General features: G+C 40.1%; 1 protein-coding gene across 1 annotated transcript; it reads right to left on the bottom strand.

The window, feature by feature from the left end:
• Positions 1 to 4,551: 4,551 nt before the first annotated feature.
• On the bottom strand, positions 4,552 to 17,917 carry GOLT1B (golgi transport 1B; the record flags this gene model as incomplete). Its single annotated transcript, XM_082489259.1, has 5 exons — positions 4,552 to 6,466; positions 7,810 to 7,891; positions 11,203 to 11,381; positions 13,234 to 13,325; positions 17,893 to 17,917. The coding sequence occupies 5 exons, from the start codon at positions 17,915 to 17,917 to the stop codon at positions 6,428 to 6,430; spliced, it is 417 nt and encodes a 138-aa protein (XP_082345385.1). The 3' UTR covers positions 4,552 to 6,427.
• Between the last annotated feature and the right edge of the window lie 452 nt (positions 17,918 to 18,369).

Below are 18,369 nucleotides of genomic sequence, written 5' to 3'. Positions count from 1 at the left end.
CGTGGTGGCGCAGGACCCTCCCCACAGGCCCCTTCCAGAAGGTTCCGGGCGGCCGCCGCCATCTCTGCCTCGCCTCAGCACCGCCTGCCCCACGGCCCTGCCAGAATGGGGCCAGCTTCCTTCACGTCACGGAAAGTAAAGTGTCAATCATGCTCAGAAAGGCATCTAAAATGAGTTTAGGTGCACCAGAGGTGGGAATGGGGGCACAGGGAAATGCGGCTGCTGGTGGCGGCGGCGGCAGATCAGAGGCTGAGTCAGCTGCGGAGCTCCCCTCAGCTGGCTCCGTCTGAGGCGTTAGCACCCGGGCCACACAAATCCTGAGCTCTTATCAAAATCAACCCACCCCTTCACCCTTTAAAGGAAGTGCCATGTTTTCTCGCCAGCCCATTTTCCCCGTCCAAGGTAACTCCCAAGATTTCATAACCGCTAAGTCACTTCTTTCTCCCTGGCTCAGGCCTGCTTAAAAACTGGCAGAAAAGTAAGACAGGGGAAACAATATTTTGTGCTGTTGTGTTTTTTTCTGGCGGGGCAGGGAAGTTGAGGATATTTCTCCACATAAGTTCATAGAATCATTCAGGTCTGAAGAGACTTTTAAGGTCATCAAGTCCAGCCGTTAACCTACCACTGACAAGTCCACCACTAAACTATGTCCCTAAGTGTCACATCTGCACATCTTTTAAACACCTCCAGGGATGGTGATCCAATCACTTCCCTGGGCAGCCTGTTCCAATGCTTGACAACCCTTTCGGTGAAGAAATTTTTCCTAATACCCAGTCTAAACATCCCCTGGTGCAACTTGAGGCCATTTCCTCTTGTCCTATGACTTGTTACTTGGGAGAAGAGACTGACCCCCACCTCACTACAACTTCCTTTCAGGTAGTTGTAGAGAGCGATAAGGTCTCCCCTGAGCCTCTTTTTCTCCAGGCTAAACAACCCCAGTTCCCTCAGCCACTCCTCGTAAGACTTGGTCACCGGACCCTTCACCAGCTTTGTTGCCCTTCTTTGGATGCGCAAAGTTAGAGGGTTAATGATAAAAGCTACTTAGGTCACCTGGAAAACTCACTGCTGAACTGCTTGGTTTCGATATGAAAACTAAATCAATATTTAAAGACTGACTTCATGTGAGTTTTTTCTGTGGTGTAAAACATTTTGGGCCAAAAATGCTTTTTATTTCAAAGCAATAGAATTAAATTGATTTCTCTGATGTTACTTGAAGAGCTTTTGAGTGCCTGAGGTGTCAGCGAGGCAGCTGGGCTGCGGTAAACAGGCTTTCCCCATCTCCAAATTACAACCCGACTGCTTCAAATCCTGCCAGCTGAGAGAGGGGCCGGCGCATGGCATTTCGGCACTGAACGGCTCTCTATAAAAAGCTCAACATCCGCTTCGTGTTTCAAAGCCACATTGCGGTCCCCCAGACTAAATTAAATCAAGCTTAAAAAGACTCCAGAAGTACATGACAAACCGGCCAGAAATTTTCAAGACGTTTTTCAGTTTCCACTTACCGGCTGTAGGACCCCGAACCGTCGGCCTCTTTGCCTGGCTGATATGAAAAGGAGACAATTAAAAGTATCTCTTGCCCTCGACCACATGAAGTATCGATCCCGTGATCTCCAGCCCCCGGATAGGCATGTATAAGCCCGCTGGCTACCTCAGGGACCCCGGGCAGGGTAGGCTCCCTGCCGCTGCTCATACGGAGCCGGTGGATGCGCCGAGCCCCTCCCGCCGCCGGGTGGATCCCGCAGGTTTTTCCCTTCCTCCCGCCTCCCCCTGGTGGCCGCGGGCAGCACCGCGCCCCGCCGGCAGCCTCGGCAGCAGAAGGGCCGGTGAGGACCCGCACCGAGTTTCGGAGCCAGGGATGGGAAAAAAGGAAAATAGAGAGGTTGTGGGTCACCTCTGCCCGTCTCTGTGGCTGCCCGTGGTCAGCTATGTTGCCAATGCGATGGCGCAGGAGGCCAGCTCTCCATTATAAACATCTTGGCTCCTGGACCTTCATGAGATCTACACCCTTTGTACCAAACAGGAGGTTAAACATTGTCGCCCTTTCAGTGGAGAAGTTCCTGTATGTAGTAAGTCAGCTAGGAACCCAGCGTTGTTACCAGCTTTTGGCGTCATAGGTGCTTCAAACCTATATATTTTTATAGGAGATCCATTACACTCCCCAGTAAAGTTGGTACTACTACTTCAATGAAAACTGATTATCTGCTGGAAAGTATACAGGAATCCACATACTTTTCAGACATCTGCTACTTCAGCATGTAAGCTAGACACATTAATGAGTGGTAAAAAACACATAAATGCATTTCTATAAATAGATCTTGAACAATATCCCAAATTATCAGTCATAACACTTAGTTTGAGATAATGCATTCAACACCAAATTACTCCGCATCAGTCCTGTCATTTTTCTGTAAATTGTTACGTATTTGAGGAGGATGCTTTAGCATGTAATAACTGTGCTGAAATCAGGCTTGGCGAGGGATTACAGCAGCTGCAGAATCTCTTTGTCGGACTGAGCATGAGATCCAAGTCTTCTGAAAGATGCTTTAATATGCCAAGACCAATACTAGAGGGATAAAGCTTAGAACAAATGGGCCACAAAGGCCAAATTCTGCTGGGTAAATTAGTCTGGTAATGGCACGCTAGCACTGTCATAGGTGGTAACAACAATCTGAAGGGTAGAAGTAACAGCCAAAGCAAGCCAGGACACAGCAGCCAGAGAGAGAGAGAGAGACAGGAGTCAGAGGGCTGGCAGTGACACCTGAAGAGACAGCAAGGAGATAGAACCATCTACGTACACTTGTTTTAGGGACACGGACTGTACTTTCCAGCCTGATAATCAAGCAAACCAGAAAGGCAACAACTAGATTAGTCTGTACCTTCTGGTGAGGAAACAATTGTAAAGTAATCTAATAAAGCCTTGCCTTTGACGTCTACTGCAGAGACAAGATACCTTTCTTTACAATGTTTTTGATAGAATCTAAGCTACAGCGGTACCATATCGTGAGCAATAACAAAGTCAAAGTATTAATTGAAAGCAGCCGCTAATAAATGTTCACCAAAAGTAACCAGCCATGAGGTACATACAGATTAATGTTATATGTCCCACAGTTCAACAAATATAACTAGATGTAGCTGGGATTTTTTCCTTTTAAATTAGGAAGTGCCAATTCTTTGAAAGTTTTAGGGTAGAACCAACTTTGGTAAAAGCTGAGAGGGTGGAACTTCAGTCAAATTAAGCTTTTAGGGCATCAACTAGCACATAGCACCAACACAATCAAATAAAATCCCTGCTTTGCTGTCCTACTCCATCTGTGAAAACCCTCAACAGTGGGCTGCAAGTGTGCAGGAGCACCACAGAACAGTAAACCTGCTGATCACGCTGCTCTCTAGGCTATAGAGAACTCACGCTCATATCCTTGAACTAAAATGAAAACACAGGGACTAGAACATGCTCGAAGTTCTAGACACAAGCCCTTCTCCTAAAGTTTCACAGGTAGGAAAGAAGGTAGTTTAACAAAGAAACTATTTGCCATATTGTGTAATTGCCACATTTTGTTGTGATGTACTTGAAACTGGAACTTGAATAACTAGGGGGATGTTTACATAAAAGGTTTATTGTAAGAAAATGAGGAAACCTTTCCATTTAACATTAATCAGAGACACTATTTACTATGAAAGTCACAACAGTGTAAGATAGCCAAGCAGTAACAGCATGCACTCCTTAACATTTGGAAAGGAAAACTTGCCAAAACACTTTCTTAAAATGTGCACATAAAGAGACACAAAGACAAATTATAGAAAAAGGTACCCATTTATTCAAGGTATGACAAGGATATTTACAGTATTCGTTTGCTCAGAATAAGATCCATCCTTATGATTTTTAAAGCAGCAATTATAAATTACATTTAAAAGGGGAAATGTTTCAAGCATGTTTCTGTTAAGAGATATTTTTACAACGATAGAAACGCTTTAAGGCTAAGTCGTTTTGACCTTTGCTGCCACCCACATTTATCTTGGCAAAACTGTCTCAAAGACAACATTAGCTTGAGGGATAATGACTATGCTAAATTCAACACACAACTTTGTTCCCTCAGATGCTTTTCACAACAGTTCACATCTGACAAAAATTGACTTTTGATTTAAAACAATGAATTAAATAGAAGTGAGATGAACTGCCTGCATCCTGGCATTTCAGAGGGCTAAAAGATCATATACAGCAACGCATTAATCACCTCTGAAAGATATCATCAGCTTTCTTGTTGAGGAAGGTACTTCAGCTTACTAAGCCATTTGCTTTCAGTCAGAGCTCCACAGTCATGCGGTGCAGTCCACCTTTCCCATCACATGACTTTTCAGAAGACAAAAACCCCAAAATCTTCAGGTAATTACATTAGGACTCCTAATGTAAATGATGAATACTGTCTGCTTTAGACAGTACTTGATTCCCACAGTACGGACTAGCGTTCTACCAAAGCAAACAAGATGAGTCTGCTAAACTGCTGTAGTGTTATTCTCTAGTCTTTTTAACACACAACAGATCTACAGGAGCAGTTAAAATTGGTTTATCTCTTGAGGTAGAAGCCACAAGTCATATTTAGTCTTGTCTGTAAACTATAACACACATACCAACAGGCAAATACAGCCATTTTTTTGTTGTTTATAAAATAAACAGATGTTATTAATTGTAAATATAATGGCATTTTTTTCACTGAATCATTTTGTGTCTGTTTGAGAAGGAAGCAAATTAAACCTTGGGAATAGTAGATTGTGGCTATTTATACAGTTGCAATGAAAATAAAACATGTCTTTTAGAAATAAACTTCATAGCAACATCTGAAAGGGTTGGTATATGAGGATTCTTCTTCACTTAAAAGTTATTTTGGAAAATACCAATTTTAACTGCATAATAAATAAAAATTAAAAAACAAAACAAAACAAAACAAAACAGTCAGACCTTTAAGACTACATAGCTACTTGAAATACTACCATTGCATTTTGGTAATTTTTTAGGATTACATTTAAGGGAAAAGAAAGTTAAACATAATAGAAACCCCCAAAGCCTGCACAAATACAATTTACTTAATGATCATGTTTTGTTATGTGAGGACACTAACTAAATCTACTGAAAGTGCACAATGTTTAACATTTCAATAGAAGCAGAAACAGAACCCTTGCATTAGTAGGGGACATCTATTCCAGGTTAGCTAAGAATCTCTGTAACAGCAAAGTTGTTGCTGTGCTGATAGAAGTTTTAAGTTATTTGAGGATAACCCAAGCAACAAGTTAGAAAATGTACGGAGATTGGCACTTGATCTTTAGTTAGCCCCATTAGCTCAGTTTTCTCCCCAGAGACTCACATACACAGAACTTTAATTTTTCATTTTATTACTGTAAAAAATAAAAGTCAATTTGTAGTTCCAGAGTAAACAAAGAAACCTTAGCTTCAAACTGTTTAAAAACAAAGGTTCAAATTTTGCTAAGATACATTTCACAGGGTTCATGTCAGCACCTTAACCAAATGCATTTTTTTGTGAACTAAGCATATTTCAAAGTTTTCACGTTAGTGACAAGGGGCTACATTCTCATCTGGATGCACGTGTAACGTAACTCAAGGAGAACAAACTGGAAGGAGTGCAAGTCATTTTCCAGAGTTCCCTGTTGAGCTCGAACATGTTCAGAACCAACATTTAAGACTGAAGTTAATAAAGATTGACCTTTTGCATATTCCAAAATGGAAGGCAAATACAATCAACTTACATTTGGCTTTGAAACATTAAGATAACAATGTTTTATTTCAGCCACATATTTACAAAATTGTTTACAACAGAACCGTGTAGGGTTTCCTTTTTTTTTGTCATAACACACTTAAAGATGAATAGTCATCTTAACCTTCATGCAAAGATGCATCTCTTGTTACACAAGAAGTTTTCTGGTGGTTTTTTTGTTTGGTTGGTTGGTTGGTTTTTGTGTTGTGTTTTTTTTTTTTTTTTTTCCCCACTCTGAGGATAGCAAGCAGAGGGTTGGATAAGTTTGGGTCACCCTTAAAAATGCAGGCCTGTTTGCTCTACTGCACCTTCAAAATAAGGAGGTAAAGTACAGGCACCATGAATTCCACAAGGGTTCATTGCCTCTAGCATGTTTTCCAAAAACAACAAAAATAGTCTTGAACAGTTGTAACATGGGTCATTCCATGACTTTCACCTCTTCAGTTTACTTCCTGAACTCTGGAGTTACTTTCCTAGAAGCATATTTGCTGAGCTTCTTGTCTAATGTATATTGTTGACTATACATTTTAAATTAAACTGTTATGTAAAGAATGTAACAAGCTTTTCCTTTGTACACAACTTAATCTTTGTGCTGAATATTCTTCAAAAGGATTTTATAAATAATACAGTAAGTTTAGAATCAGTCTTCTGCTCTCTTGTCATTATACCATGTTGTTGCTTTCTCCAACTTTATCTACAAGCTGTAGAAAAGGAAACAAAAAGGTTTTAAGCTGCGTGACATTCATGTACAGTGAAGTAACTCTCATATTACTTGCTATTTGCACAGTTAGTATGCAACTGAAAATGAGAGTCAAGTAGTACTCACCAAGGTCTCATGATTTACATTGTGAAAATTAAAAATCTTACATTGCAATCGTGTTTCTGCATGACATGTTTTTCTCATATAGACATTAACAGTGCAACATGAAGATGCAACAGAATGAAAAAGGAAATAGAATAATGCAGATAACACTGCTAGCTTAATGATTAAAACAAAACAATACAGTATCAGCCACACATGCATTAGTAGACCAAGTAAGATATTTCAACTGACCATTACTGTGGATTCTCTTCTGAGCCTACGTAGGCTTTGAATAAAACATTAACAATTATCTTTTTAAAACAAGATTTAACCCCATTATGATCAAATTAAATATTACTAAGTAAGATCAATTGACAAATTAAACATTCAATTGATCATGAATTATAAGCCAGAACTTTGCCTAACTGTAAGATTGGAACAGATGATCTTGAACACTAATTTTTAAAAAACAGCCTGTATACATCTAAGTTACACCCCCCACTAATTTTTTAGTAATAGCTATTAAAACTGTTGCTTTCAAAACTAGAGTTAAAAATGCTTGTGTTAAAAATACATACAGAAATTAGCACAGTAAAAGTAGTTGACTGAAACACCCTAGATTACCATCTTTCTGGCACCTGTTAATTGTCTTTAAATCTCTGGCTATTTGGTTAAAAAAAATGGAAAACTGCATTTGAAAAAATGCAAATCTTAGCAAGATGTAGTCTGGTGCAGTGGACCCTAATAAATATATTTGATGAATGATTATGCATCATGAGAGTTTCTGATTTGCCATACAAGCTGCAACTTAACATTGAACTAAACTGTTTGCTTTTACAGGCTGCTTTTCATAAATATATGCAAATACTACACAAGTGTACAGACAGGAGGAGAGGCACACAACAGTGGCATGATTTGTCTAGCTGGCCACCAAGGGCCAACAGTGAAGCAGGAAGCAGAACCCCAGTGTTTCGAGTCACAATTCAGGCCTCTCTCCACAACACAGAAGTGGGGGCAGCTTCTACAAAGCTGAAAGGTGTCCTTTTGTTCCTTTTACATCTAGAAGTCTCTCAGTGGGAATGAAGGTGATCTGTATGGTGCAAGAACTATACAGGAATACACTCAAAGTCACTGCTCTGAAGTTATATTTGCTTTATTTCTGATGCATTTCTACTATGGCTATAACAATGGAATAAAAAACAGTACAAGCTTCAAATTTTGCATGAAGTACCGAACACTTACCGAGCTTATACCAGGTAAATTCAAGAGATATCCAAGAACTGGAACTCTTCTAATAAAGCCAACCACCACAGGAAAGAACCCCCTTTAGGTAAGGTATCAAAAGATTGTATTAGTTTTTATAGTTAAACTATTCTCATAATGCTATGAAATGAAGAAATAGAACGTATTTCTTAAACCAAAATTACATAAAATCATCTAGCTTGTTAGGAACACAGTAATTTTACAAATACACCAACATACATTCAGCAGCGAAAGGAAAAAAAAACAGGAAAGAAACACCTTATTCTTAAACGGACCTAGTTTTCTTCATAGCTTGCAACCCTCAGTGAGCTCTTCAAAAAAATAACTGAAGAAAGAACACCCAACTGATTTCTCAAAATTACCATATATATTTTGAGATAATTTCTTTTACATTATAGGAAATACAGTCTTGCAATACCCAGTGTAAAAACAACTGAAGTTAATTCTGAGTAATCCTCTTTGAAACCATACATGGTACTCTACATCAACTAAAGAAAATTAAGCATGATAGAGCTGTGTATTTACTTATTTCACAAATTTATGTAAAGTCAGAGATTTGAATCATTAGCCAGGGGATGTTGCCTAGGATAGCTGCTATGGTGTAGCGCCCTGCACTGTCCACTTCGTCTCTGCAGCGGGAAAACAAACTTTCTATGGCAGTATTTTAGCTATTTGCAGTCAACTGCAGCAATTCAGCTGGTGGTGGCATTCTGAGTTACTTCTTGTTGAGCTACACGTTCCTTACAGAGAATAAGGATTAACATGTAACGAAACCTCAGCCACAGTGAAACAGCAAAGTTTCACAAGTTGTCATCCTCTTCACTACATTGGTATGAACAATTTGCTGGGCAATATCAATACCAGCAAGTTTTTCCTGGAGATTTTCTTTTTTTAAAGACCTGATCATTTCAGCAGTCTGGTAAATTGTGATGCAGGGCACATAAACCACTTGTAACAGATTAAAACAGTGGGGGGAGCCAAGAATAAGAAATAGTCAGTATGGGAAGGATAATATTGGTAGCCATAACTTTGGGTGCCTGTAATGTAAACAAGGCTCCAAAAGCAGATTAGAGTATATGAAAAGATACTGTCCCATAATAGCCTTCTCTATTGCATGCAACCTGAGCATGTGAAAGTATGGCTAAGGACTAAACCTCTGATGGGAAACTTGTGGCAGCATATTAAAGACAAGAAAGGAAAGACATTCTATATTTAAACCAGAGTAGACTAATAATTGTGTCTCTCTCTCATTTCAGTCAGATGCATCTTAAAAAAAAAAAAAAAAAAACAACAACGTCTTTGCAATGCTGTCATTTGTTTAAGTGTTCTTGGTCACCAGTACCTAACTTGTTTTGTGGACAACAGGCACTCTGCTGCTACAGGGTGTATGAAAGGTTACTGTGTAAAAGTAGTCCAGATGTGCAAGACAACAGCCTACGAGTAAAGGTTCTAGAGGGACCTGAACACCTAATGGAACTGTTTAGTGGTCTAAAAATCAAGAGACTGAAAAAAAGTATAATACAGTGGTTTACATTTGTACTATCTTAGTCCGAGCTGAAGTAAAGTTACTATAACTGCTAAATTGCTATTGATAAACATAAAGGTTCTCCATATAAAAGTCCACATGACTAGAATCATCAGGACACACAGAAATGTTCATCCTCACAACATACTGTCCTAAGAAATCCAAAGGTGTGTGAACTGGCATTCCTTGGGCCTAAGAGAATTATGTACTTCAGAGACCAATGACAACCAGGGAAGTTTTCTGTTATGCAACCAAATAGCAGGATCCTCAAGACTCGCATAAAGTGATGCTTGAGGAAAGGCTCTGGTTTTAACTTCTTCAGAGAGGGGCAAGTTGCCAAAACCATGATAACAGTTGAAATGAACAAGACTGAAGCAAAACAAAAATTTTTGTTTTAGTCACTAGCTAACATTGTAGCAAGGGATTTAGACTGTAAGAGCTATTAAGCACTAGACAAGATAGTCTAGAGCTGTTTTATATTTAAAAAAAATCAGATAAAACATTCACACCTGGAATTATCAATCCCTTGTTGACACTCTTCTGGCAAAGGGATAGTCCCAGTGACCTAGAGATTACTGACCTCCTATAACCCCTTCAACATTATTTTACCCTGCTAGCCCCTAGCTAGCACCAATAGATAATCCATAACCATGCCTGCTCAGGCATAGTAATTGATAATTCTTTTGAGATCTTTTAAAACGAGGGGTGTTTGGTTGGAAACAAACTCTACTTGCTTTGTACTGGCTGATTAAACTCAAATGCTACGTGCAAGAAGTGAAAATGTATTCGGTGATATACTGTGATTTTCAAAACACTTGCAGGGATAGAATTCACAGTTAATACAGAGTAGAACAATAAGAAGCATATAGTAAAAGCTAAGTTAAGATACTTTTTTTTTTTTGAAAAATATTTAAACATCTTATCTAAACTAAATACAAGATTAACATACAATTTTACCAAGTGGAAAAAAAATGCACCAAGAGAACAGTGGTTTGATTTTGATTAATAGGAACTGTATTACTTAGCTAGCATCTGAACACTTCAAAAATATTTTAGGGGTCTGTTATTAGATTAATAAGTATTAGTAGAAGTCTTGATCTGAACACAAGTCCAAGAACAACTAAAAGCCTCCCTTCTTACTTCTAGCATATTTTGTACTTTCTTGTATCCTTTAATGTATAAATTCAACCATGGAAATAAAGATATACGGGTTGTAACAAGCTAAATTCTTTCACTGTTACAATTGCATTTATGAAGAAGTTAAAAGACACATTGTGAAAGCTAACACATGTATCAAGACTGTTGTTAAAAAATTAAAATTTTCATCTTTCCTTAACTCAGTCCAGATAATGCTAACCAAAACCAGCAGTTCTGACTATACTAAGGCACAAATGTAATGAAATAATACAGAAAACATTTTTTCACTGGGCTAACATAGTAATGAAATGATATGGTTACAAACCTAGAATGTTTGTAATCAAGCATTTTGCCCCATTTGTTAAAGAAAAGAACAAACTCCCCACCAAAAAACCCCTAAGTATCTAAGTTGCCTTTTTTTTAATGAGGAAATATTCTAACAATTTGGGCTTTACAATTCTTTGGTTAGACATAAACAACATTACCAAAGTCAGTTTGGTATATGCCTCAAACTTTAGCAGATTTGAGTCTTGGAAAATTACTTACCAACTTTCCACATCTTTCAAATGTAAATCAACAACTTTATACAAAATCTATCAAAAGCCACATTTCAAAGATGCTGCCTTGTCAGCTGTAATGCAGCAATACTAAACAAATACATTTATTTCTAGACACACCAATACAAAAAGGTATTTTGAAACAAGTCTTACCTGAATAATAAGAAGAACCCATAAATTTCAAGGATCATTCCTATTAAAGGCCAACCAATGAGAACTATGAGCACACCACCCAGGAAAAAGCCTGTTGCTTTCATTTTGTGTTTTTGAAAGAAGAATCTAAATGTTCTTTCTAAACCGATAACAAAAGACAAGCCAGCCACAAATAAAACCTAGAAAAGACAAAAACCAACCAAATAAACAGCTAGTTATATTCCTAAGTTTATGATGTAAACATTCTACAAAATTACATTGCATTTTTTGCACAACTTCTTTTAATACCAAAAGACAGACACTGAGAAGGAATTTACTAGTGATTTTCTTCTGTAAAGTCCATCTTAAAGCATTTATTTGTAGCTAGCATTCAAAACTCTTCTCACAGCTGCTTAAGAAGTAAAGAGTCTACCTTTGTGGCCTCTGACAAACACAATCATGTCAAAAGACCTGATGACAACAGTTATATCTGTCCTGTAACATAAGTACAATCATTACCCACAAGCAGTGCTGAAGCTTAGCACCACTGACAACAAAGGTTCCTAAAAACTGAGAACAGACATGTTACAAAAACACCCCTGTTCTGTACCATGGACATCTTCAACAGCTTGTACTAATCTACTGGACACAGCAAAGCCAAAAAAGGAAAACAGCCAAAGAACATTATCCCTTACCTTACTTGGTTGTGTTTTTTTTGTTTGTTTGTTTGTGTCTGTCTTTTTTTTTTTTGTGTATAGTCTTTCTACTGTTTACCGGTTCCCATACAGACTGAACACTATCATACTAGTCTCAACTAGTTACAACTACTTTTAGTGTCCTTTAGCAACAGGACTTGTCGTTATTTCAGCTTGTAAGCATACATCTGGGCAACATTTTTGCTGAAAAGCGGATAGTATCTCAGATTTTACTCAAGATAATAGACAAAATTTAAGTTCCGTAAGTTATTTAATAAACCACTTTCTTAACAACTTTTCCCCTTTCTGATACAACTTTTGAAACTTTCCATAAGGATACAGTACCTTTTCTGTCATTATCTTTGGTTACCACATAGACTGTCATTGTATCTTCCTACCTATGTTCTCATCATTTTCCCTAAACAGGATCTCGTATTTCCACCTTACATTAGGAAAAGAAAAAATAGCATTATTTTTTACTCCTCCACTATACACTTCATTGATGGTTCAGAACAGTGCTGCAATTAATGCACCCAAATTCAAATGTATGTTTTTGAATTTTCCTGCAGTGAATCTCAGTGTTTGACTCTGCTGCCACAGAATGAAACTGATCAGTTTTGACCACAGACTTTTCAGGCATCAGCAAAAGAGGATGAGAACCTCTACCGGGCTGTGCTGTTGGCTGGCTAGCAAAGCTGAGAAGAGCAGAGGCACAGAGATTATCACATTCAGAAAACACCCTGTCATTTTATAATTGCTTTGGATTGGGAATTTTGTGTACCAGAACTAGGATTTATTTTCTATCTCACTTTAAGTAAAAACTTTGATTTGGTAAAAACTGAATATATTAAATCTCTCTACTACGAAGGGTGGTTGGCTCTTCTATCTGGTTGACTATCAGCAATTCATACCTCTTTCTTTCCTCAAAGCACAGCAAAGCTACATGTGCTAGCATGTACACAACACTTCACTATTCTTATCCACATAGATATTTAAATTTGACAGATATTTTACAAGGTCATAAAAAAAGAAAGTGTTAGTAATCACAGCCAATCTAAAGTCTTATTTGCAGCAGCATAACAACTGTAGAACAAGCTGCTTCTTGTCTGACCAACACACCACAGGCCTGACCTGCAGGTATGATCTTTAGATTGATGTGAGCTGCTCTAACTTTAATCAGCAAAAATGATTCACTTATATCACTAAGCATAACCCTTCCTTTATACCAAATTGCCACAGTATTTTTTGTGATCCAGTTTCAAATTGATAACATATTGTTCTGTTTAGTTTATTTTTAATATATCATATACTTAATTCCAAGCAGTGCAGAAACCAAGAATGAACAGCAGACACTTACATTTCCAATAGCCAAAAGAGCTTTGTCAAAGAAGAGTATCATTCCAAAGAAAAGGAAAAACACTCCAAAGCCTGTTAGTCCCATTCCAATCTCTGAAAAAGAAACAAATTTAGGCATGTAACAAAACATAGTACCAAGAAAAACTTATGCATAAAAATTGTGAAGAACTTAGAATGCAAATTGTAAAAAAACTTAAGATGTCCAATCTACAGTCATTTTAAATTTATAGAAAAACTTGGTCTATTTTATGACCACCTAAAAACTTTCCTGAGTGTACAAATATAGTAAGTCTTGTAGACAGCAATTACTTCAATAACAGAGACATCTTTGGAAGCTGCTTATCAAAAAAAGTACATATTTGGAACTATATACTGAAATTGAATGCAACAAAAAGCATGCATGCGTATATACATACAGCAAAGACATCCCTTTTGATTTTCTGCTAGTATGGAGAAAAGGATTGTTTTGTGAACATAAAATGAAACTTTCTTTTTTTCCATTTGCAACCCTTATCCCATTATGTTTACTGCAGTAACACAAGTACCCTGGTCCTTTCCATCCTTCTGGGACCTCACATTCCACCTCCCATAGTCTTGCATAGCAGTCCCACTTCCCCCAGCTTCTGGATTGAACACAACTCAGATTAATGCTTTAGGGTCTTTCCAAGTTACACACGCACTGACAGCTATTAAACACCAGCTTGGGTCTCCAGCCAGTTGCCAGTGTTCACAAACACACTAAATATCTTTGCATTCTGTGTGTCTGTAAAGGTTGCCTAAGAAATATTAGGAAGGCAAGAGTAGGATGGAAGGCTTGCCTGAGAAACTGGGCTAGAAATGTCAAGCTATGACTAAAGTTACCATTTGACAATATCTTCTGAGGTATCTTGAAGACCATACTTAGACATGGATCCTACTTTTAAAATTAAACGTCCAAGGCCTTCCTTTGACTCTCACGCAGACTGTAACAGGAGAGAAATAACAGGAACAGCAGCAACACGGCTGCAAAAATATCTGCATTTATCCATGCACTCACCCTTACATTATTGCTATCCCTGTGCCCACAGAATTTAGTAACCTACAGTATACATAAAAACAGCTAGCAAAATCAGACATAATACTATAGACAGGCTGGCAGCTCAGTTTGTGTCTGTGTATATATATATATAATTTTTTTTTTTTTTTTTAAGATCCCAGTAGTTTTGTGTAGTGTAGCCTGAAACAAACAAAAAACCCCACCCACACTATCATAGCCTTCACTGCTAATGTTAGCCAGATCTACATAAATATATTTTAGTTGCACTTTTGACTGCAATGTAGATCTACTTGGATCATTTACTGTTGTTTGAAGAGCTACGGAGTAAAGAAGTATCATTCTGCCTATTCCAGAACTTCAATTCAGTTATTGGAAAAAAAACTTCAAAACAGCTCAGAGTGAAGAGATTTGTTGCAGCCACATTCAACTTCCCTAACTTCTGTAAGGGCTCATCTTTCAGCAAGGCTGCAGACCACATGGTCTTAAATCTGTAGTTCTACAGTACTGCCCCCCACTTGAAACTTTTGCTATGAGCATTTTAACCACCCAGAATTAAAACTACTAAGTAACCTGCTACAATTGATTTACTGCAGACATTCTCAATACTTGTTTACAATGAAAAATGTATTGCAAATTCTATTTTCAATGAATCTGCTGACTGAAACCAACACAACAATTGCAATCTGCCCTTTTCTCCAGTACTCTTTACTTTAGAAGAGTAGAAACAATCTGTATTCTGGAAGGAAAACACTTGGAGGCAGGACTCCAAAGGAATTACCAGCTGCCAATAAGATAAATATGTCGACATGGGAAGCGAGTATTCATTCCTCCTGCAGACACAGCACAAAGTAGGGATCTTGCAAGAAGGCAGAGGCCAACTCCCAACAGCTGCTGCAATTACTACACTGACACTTCTCCTGTATTCACTTCAAACATGGTTGTAATCACCTACTCCTACAACCATTTCAGATTCACTTTAGAAGTCAACCATATCCTCTGGTTAATGGAGGGAAAACAGGGGAGAAAAAAAAAAAAAAAAAAAAGAACACCATTCTCATCATCCCAAAACTACTGCTGAAAGAAGATGAGTAGTCCAGGACTATTATTCTCTGTTGCCAATATCTCAGTAGAAGGTATTACTGACTTGATTCATATCAGAATTTGGAAATATATTTGACAAGCATTCTTAGAGGAAGGAAAAAAAAAAAAAGCACTGACATTTTGTACATAATCTTTGCAACAATTAACCAGGATTTTTTATAGAGGGTGTGAACTATTTTTAAAAACATTCTCCTGCACCAGAGAAGTCTTTCCATATTACTCAAATACAACATTTCAATGTCTAGAAATGCAGAAACACATACTAGCCATGTGATGTTTACTCTGGATTTTTAAAAAATTATTATGAATATGATTTACTGAAAGAAGGGAGCAATGCTTTCTCAATGTTTCTGCAGAAATTCTGTAAGCTGTGCAAGAGTACTGCAGCACTGTATCAAAATGGCTTAGTAAATATTAAGGCTTAAAATTAAGATACATAGCTTATGAAAGTTCAGGGAAGACAATGCACATCCTCCATCTTCTGTGTACAAAATAAGAATGGAATCATGCACTATAGGCTCTCAGAAGACAAAAATTAATGCAGTTCACAGGCTATGAAAAGTTCCCATTTTTAATTATTATTATTTTGCTAACAGTAATTTTAGTATTGAAAAATTAATTTGTTTAGGAAAAACTAAGTGCATAGTTTTGCAATTACTGGTGATTTATAACACTATTCAATGAATCACTTAAAAAAAGTGTTCCAGACTATGGCTGCAAATTTAACTTTCCAAACATCAGCTAACGCAGTGGTCCCCTCCAGGTATTTATCACACTACTCCACCAGTGACTCTATGGCAAACTCCATATTTTTCCAAACAGCAGTGAGTTTAAAAATATTTGATTAAATATCATCAGAATTTCAGAAAAACAGTGTTAAAACTAATGAAGCCTGAACTCCATAGTATTTTAATTACTACTCTTGGCTCTGACAGTTAAAATGAACAGAGTCAGCACTGGAGTTAGCTGAAGGTCCCAAATGAGGAACTAAGAAAAAGAAAAACCAGTGAAAAGATCTTCTCTTTCTGAAGAGATCCCCCCCCTCCCCCCCCCCCCGAATACTCTGGAGAGGAGGCTAGGAGAACAGACAAAAGCAAAGCCCACAAGGGTTTAATTTTTAGATTTCTGATTGATTAACCCCAAGGGTTAGTACCCATCTCAGTAACAGAGCATGGCACCTCAATTTCCCAATAAATCATTGGCCTTCAATGCTGCTAACCTGCTTTTCTGTCAATCTTCATCCTTGGCCTTGACAGGTTCTCCAATACCCCTGTTTCCAGTATTCTGCTCTTCAGTTAAACTTAGTTCTTTTAACTTTCTTTTCTACACCTTTCACACTTAGCTTCCTTCATAACTGACACTATGGTGCTTACCAAGCAGACTTGTATCCCTTCATAGCAACTGTGCCAGAAATGCATCATATGTGAGATGTTAATTTAAATCAAAGACCTAACATTCTTCTTTACCTTGCAGTTTAAACTCTTACGAACCCTCTTAACTTGATTTATTTTTATTTTCCCTTTCAACATCTCTATTTCCAAGTACTTCTATTCAGTGAAAACAAAACCATGGTCGCATACAAGTTTTTTTTTTCACTTCAGCCCGAGTGTCTGGTCCTCGCCTTCAAAGACCCTCAGTGCCACCTGCAAACCTTCCACGTGATAACAGCAAGTTGAAACAAACACAGTAAGTAAGGCCACTGACATATAATTAAGCGATTCCAAACCACTGATGTCCACACGGAGGCATACTAGAAGACTTTAGCTAATTGTTACTTTTGTTTACCGTTCATCTTTCATTCATTCTCGCCACTGTCACATCGCGATACCCCCGCGAACACGAAAAAGCCCACAGCCCCAGACAAACGCTGGCGACTGAGGCGCTGGTGGCAGCGTCCTTCCAGGAGGTAGGAGGGAGCCAGCCCTGCCGAGCGCTCGGTCCTCTGTAGCCCAGCATCCCGCCTCACTTGCCGTTTCACCCGGCACCTCACGGTACCCCCGCCGGACCCGAGGCCGGGGCTAGCGCGGTTTGAACAGCCCCGACCAAGCCGCGCTGCCGACCGGCTGAGCTCTGCCCGCGCCCTCCCACTCCCGGTTTCCAGATGGTGCCCGCCGGGGGCCGCCGCGGACTGGGACACAGCCGTGCCGCCGGCCCTGCCTCGCCTGCACAAGCCGGACCCCCAGAGCCTCCTTCCACCCCTCGCCGCGCTCCGCCAGAGCGCCGGGGCCCCGAGCGGGCGTGGGCCGAGGAAAGAGATGAGCTCCCCGCAGGGGTACTTCGCCACAGCGGCCCGGGTCGGGACCCAGAGCCGCGACCACTCCAACAGCTGCAACCGACGCGCCGCGGGAGCGCGAACAAAGGGCGAAGGTCCGGGACCGGCGGGCCAGGCCCGCCCCGCACCGATCGGCCGCCACCGGAATCGTTCCTCCCTCCCCCCCGTTCCCGCTCCGCAGCTCGGCGGCCCCCAGCCCCGCGGCCCCCCTCCCACCGCGGACTGCCAGAGGCGGGGAGGGCAACGCTTACTCTGTGTGTCCGAGAGGGAGATCATGGTGGCAGCGGGCGCGGGACAGAGAAGCAACAGCGGCGGCGAATGCAACGGCCACGTCTTCCGGAAACACGCAGCCCCCTTCGCTTCGCCGCCGGGTGAAAGGGGGCTGCCGATTGGAGGGACCGGCGCCAATCAGCAGCCGCCTTGTTCGCGCCCCCTTCCGTCTCGGTGCCCGCCTCTCTGCTTTCATTGCGGCAGACGGCAGCCTCGCGGCGCAGCTGCGGATTGGGGGAGAGGGAGTGCACGTGATCACCCTTGCGCTCTCCCCCTCTTTAGCGATTGGCTGAGAGAAGCCGGCAGCGGAAGACGCGGAACCGGGAGGGGGGTGGGGCCTAAGAGCCGGTCGGCCAGGTGGGAGTGAGGAGTAATCGTGGGGCCGGCGCGCGGGGGCGCGGAGGCGGGGCGGGGGCGCGCCCCGGCACTAACCGTTGGGGCGGGGCCGGACCGGGGTC

Source organism: Vanellus vanellus (assembly GCF_965231255.1).
Source record: "Vanellus vanellus genome assembly, chromosome: 1".
Lineage (NCBI taxonomy): Eukaryota > Metazoa > Chordata > Aves > Charadriiformes > Charadriidae > Vanellus > Vanellus vanellus.
Note: the sequence above shows the minus strand (reverse complement) of the source record. Positions and strands in the feature narration are given on the sequence as shown.